Source organism: Leucopleurus acutus (assembly GCF_964270905.1).
Source record: "Leucopleurus acutus genome assembly, chromosome: 19".
Lineage (NCBI taxonomy): Eukaryota > Metazoa > Chordata > Mammalia > Artiodactyla > Delphinidae > Leucopleurus > Leucopleurus acutus.
Window position 1 is genome coordinate 22,912,285 of NC_139161.1, and position 4,523 is coordinate 22,916,807.

A 4,523-nucleotide genomic window follows, 5' to 3' on the forward strand; every position below is an offset into this window, starting at 1 on the left:
AATAATAACAAAGGAGAGAGGATACGTATTTAAAGAAGTGATTAATGGTTTTCTGTATAATTCTCACATTTTTCTTAGCTCTTGTCTACACAGAATGGCTGTGAACTTTAAGCTCCATAGAAATCTTTTTTATTCTATTCATACCTTCCTAAGAGCAGCTTTGATTTGGTTCTATAGAGACATGGTGGGGGGCATATGCTTTTTAAGAACTATTTTCCCCTCTAGAAGGGAAGGGCCGCCGCACCCCTTGGCAGCTAAACATCACACCGCGATTCCACCGAAAACAAAGCTCGCCACTCTCAACCTCCAGGTCCGGGTGATTTGCTACGAGTCTCCCCGCAGCATTGAAACGAGCGGTTCAAACGCCCCTTCCCGCGCGGTGGACCCCGGCCCAGTCTCTCCCGGGCCCTACACAGCCTCAGACGCCCGGGAGCTGCACACCGGAAGAATGCAAAAGAAATCACAGTAAAACGCGCTGGTGGAATTGGTTATATTTATTTTCTGAAGGGAGATGGGACCGAAAAACGACTTTTAAATGCATCTGCTCTACCGAGCCCTGAGCTTGTGGGAGGCGAGATGGCTGTACCCGGAGCCACCACCGGACCAGAGCCCCGAGGCCGGAGCCCCCAGACCTTAGAACTTCTCTTGGGCTCAGCCCCAAGGCGGCCCAAGCCTGACAGCGCTTCTGAGGGTCACCTGCACCCCTCCCTTCCCCCACTCCATTCTAGGGGTGACTGGGACCTCAGAGACAGAAAGCTATTTGGTCCCCAGTCATACTTTCGATACTTTCTATGAGAAAGAAAATGAAAATTAATACAGGAGCAGGGCTTCACAAAAGAGGCCATTTGTCTTCTTGATTATCTATTTGCTTGTCAGAGTTTGAGCTATGGCACTGGCTAGCTCCTTTGTAATATAAAAATACTCTGAAAACACCCAGAAACATCTGTGCAAAAAAATTAGACTCATTAAAGCCTTAAACACCTCAGAGGAAAACGATACCTTCTTACGCGGGAGGAAAGAGGCCGGCCGCTCAGAATCCTCTCTCGGAACTTTAATAAGCAAAGAGCCGTCTGTCTAGAAGGAGACAGCTTTAACTGCATTTTATTTGCTTATGACAAATAAATCACTATTTGAAAGCCTTTGTCATACTTAAGCCTCTTGTGTTCTACAATGAAACATTTTCCCCCCATTAGGGATTGGAGTCAGCCCTCCCAGTCCTTTCAATCCATTTTTGGACTAGAGGGGAAAAATTAAAAGCCCCAAACAAAACACACCCACCCCAAAAGGAAAACAAACCAGCCACCACAATTTGGAGTCCTCTGAGATACAAATTCCCATCGGATCCTTTGAAAAAATTCCTCAACCACATAAACGTGCAGTCGAATGGACTGGGGTGCCTACAATATACTCTGGGAGGCATTTATCTGCATCTTTACATCAAGGTTTCAACAAAAACACGCCGTGCTGGTCACAAGAAACCAAACATTTATTTCTATTGTCACTCTGTACAGGACACACATTTTCACGCCAACAAAGGGTTCTAGACTCAGGCAGCCCCAGAACTAAGAAGGGTCCTGGTTTGGAATGTCAGAAAGAGCATAGGAGAGAGGACGCACATGACATAAAATAATTAATAATAATAATAATAATCAATGCAACAATGATAAACTATGGGAGAGGTCTCTGTAACCTCATCTCCCAGGTGGGAAGGGCATTTTATTTCCTAGTTTCACATTCACTTTCAGTCTAGAACAGGCCTCCACTGTACAACTCCAGATTGGCCAGAGGGTTGTGCCCGGCTCCCAGGACGCAACTGGCCCCTCACCCCTGCAGACACGGCTTGACCTTCCAGAGGAAGGCCCTCCTGGTCTCTGGGTCCTCTCCTTCTCTTGGACTCAATTTCCCTGCCCTGCTTCTGCGTAGCCGAGGCACGCATCCCCCCGCCCGCCTCCACTTGTCCCCTTCCTGTGGTCCCTACCCCAGCCCCGCAGTGGAAGGGGGTGAGCCGCCAGCGTCCCCGTGAACGGGCACGGAGGGGGAGAGAGGTTGTGTGCGTGTGTTTGTTACCGTGGCCAAAACACTGCGCTATCTGGCAGTCAGAGGATGCTTTCGCTGGGTTTCAGGAATGGGGACAAAGAAAAAATATCCAGACTGTCTTCCAGCAGCGGCAGCAGCAGAGGCGGCGGCGGCGGCGGCCGAGCCGGGCCTCATTTGTTAGCGGGGTGTCGAGGTAATGGTCGCCACCGAGGCCCGTCCTCTCCTCGGCAGAGTAAACAAGACAGATGGGCCTGGGCCTGGCGTGATTAAAGATGAAACGTGGATCCATCTTCACCAAAGCTGAAAATGAGGAGTGCAGCCTCCTCCTATTTCTCTTTCTGTCTTTTTCTTTCTTCCTTCTTCTTTTTTTTAAGGAAGAAAGCAAGAGACTTGAACCTTGCTTCTGGGGGGCCTCGCCTGGCTCCATATTGTCATTTCTATAAATAAAGCTTCCCCTCCCCCCTCCTCTGCATTTATTCGTGTAAATAGACAAAGTGGGGGGAGGGCAGGTAGGCTTTTTCGGACCCAGGCCTCAGGGTCCCCACCCGCGTCTCCCCCAACCGCCCCCCCCGCACTCGCAACCCACCCCCGCCCCGAGGTTCTCGGCTCCCACGTGGGGGACACTAGAGCGCGGGGGGGCCTCCGTTGGGCCGGCCAGGGGGCCCTCCGGCTGCGCCTGCGGTGCCACCCGAGCGGATCTTGGTGTTGGGCAACTTGTGGTCTTTTTTCCACTTCATTCGCCGGTTCTGGAACCAAATCTTAATCTGGCGTTCAGAGAGGCAGAGAGCGTGGGCGATCTCCACCCTCCGGCGCCGCGTCAGGTAGCGGTTGTAGTGAAATTCTTTCTCCAGCTCCAAGACCTGCTGGCGAGTGTAGGCGGTCCGAGAGCGCTTGGGCTCCCCGCCGGCGTAATTGGGATTTACTGGACACACACAAAGAGAGGGAGAAAGAGAAAGTTTTATTGCCCCGAAAGGGAGGAGGGAGAGCCCTTTCTTCCAGCTAACACAGTATCTCCCTCCCTCCCTCTCCCGCCACCTCTTCTTCCTCCAGAGGGGGTGGGGATGAAAGAGAAAGCGGGACCCCAGGAAGAGAAAGAGACCTCTAAGTTTTGGAGGATTGTGTGGTCACGACGTTGTTGTTTGGGTGTCCGGGGGGGAGTGAGGAATCTTCACAAGGTTTTAATCGCTCCTCTCTCCCCGCACGTGGCCTGGGGCCCGGGATGGGAGAATGAGGGGTGAAAGAGGGAGGGGGCTTCATTAAACCTTTCTTCTGTTAGTTCCCACCCTCTCTGCTCAGATTCCAAGCAGTGCCTGCCCCCAGTAAAAACTTTTGCCCACTTCTCAAGCCAAGGAGCCAGACTAGAGGAAAGAAAGGAAAAAAAAAAAATACAGGGAGTTGACTCAACTCTCAGCTTAAATACAGATTACCTCCTCCCCCCTTCTCCTCCCCCCCTTACACCCCTCCCCAATTTCCAATTTCACTGAGACTGCATCTCCCTGGCGAAAAAGTCGCTGGTGAGAATGGCAAAGAGGATGGGGAACCGACTTCAAAGGCGCGGGGCCCACCAGGCCATAAAAATTTATGGGGGATGTAATTATGTGACTCTGAAAACAGGCGACCGTAAATCTCCGGCAATGGCGAGTTTATAGCGGGGACAATTGGCTTCCCCTAGCTCCCCCCCCCCCATGCCTCGAGGTCCCTTTGGTGTAAAGCGCCGGGGGTGGGAGGGGGAAGGGGTGCCCACGCACTCACCCGTGCTCACGTGAACTTTGCGCATCCAGGGGTAGACGATGGGCTCTTTGCACGCGGAGTGGGACGGGCTGGGGTGCAGGGGGTTCTGAGCGCAGGGAGGCGGCGGGGGGCTGCTGCTGACCGCCTCGCAGCGCTGGCCGGGCTCCGGGAGGAGGGCCCCAGAGGGCGGCGGAGCGGGAGCCCGAGGGGACAGCCCGGGCGGTGGCGGGGGCGGCGGGGGCGGCGGCGGAGGCGGCGGGGGCCCAGGGTCCCGGCAGGCCGCGTAGCGCTGCACGGTGCACGCGGAGCGCCGCCCGAAGCCCGCCTCCGGCTGGAAGCTGCTCTCTCGCCTCTGGCCGCCGGCGTAGTACCCCGGCGAGTGGTCGCTGGGTAGGTAATCGCTCTGTGAATATTCCTCGCACGGAGGGAACTTGGGGTCGACATAGTTTGAGTTGATCAAAAAAGAACTCATAGCCATTAATTTCTGGGAATTGTCCACAAAATATACTAAAATTTATTCCGACCCCTGACTCGTTTTCCTGTTTCCGAAAGCCCTCCTACTTACTGTCAAGTGAACAAAGTTAGGGGCCCACGTGATCCTCGGAGCCAATGGCCGCCCCGCCTGCGATTCCCGGATAAGGAAATCTGCTCACCCGGACCCTACTCCAGCCAAAGAGGTTTATTTCCCCTTCTTCTCTTCCCCCCCCCCTCCCCACCCAACACCAGGATTTACATAGGGCTCCTGCGGGGCGACC

General features: G+C 54.0%; 1 protein-coding gene across 1 annotated transcript; it reads right to left on the reverse strand.

Annotated features, from left to right (window-relative positions):
- Positions 1 to 2,660: 2,660 nt before the first annotated feature.
- HOXB4 (homeobox B4) lies at positions 2,661 to 4,246 on the reverse strand (the record flags this gene model as incomplete). Its single annotated transcript, XM_082860112.1, has 2 exons — positions 2,661 to 2,959; positions 3,790 to 4,246. 2 exons carry the CDS (start codon positions 4,244 to 4,246, stop codon positions 2,661 to 2,663), a joined length of 756 nt encoding a protein of 251 aa, XP_082716238.1.
- Between the last annotated feature and the right edge of the window lie 277 nt (positions 4,247 to 4,523).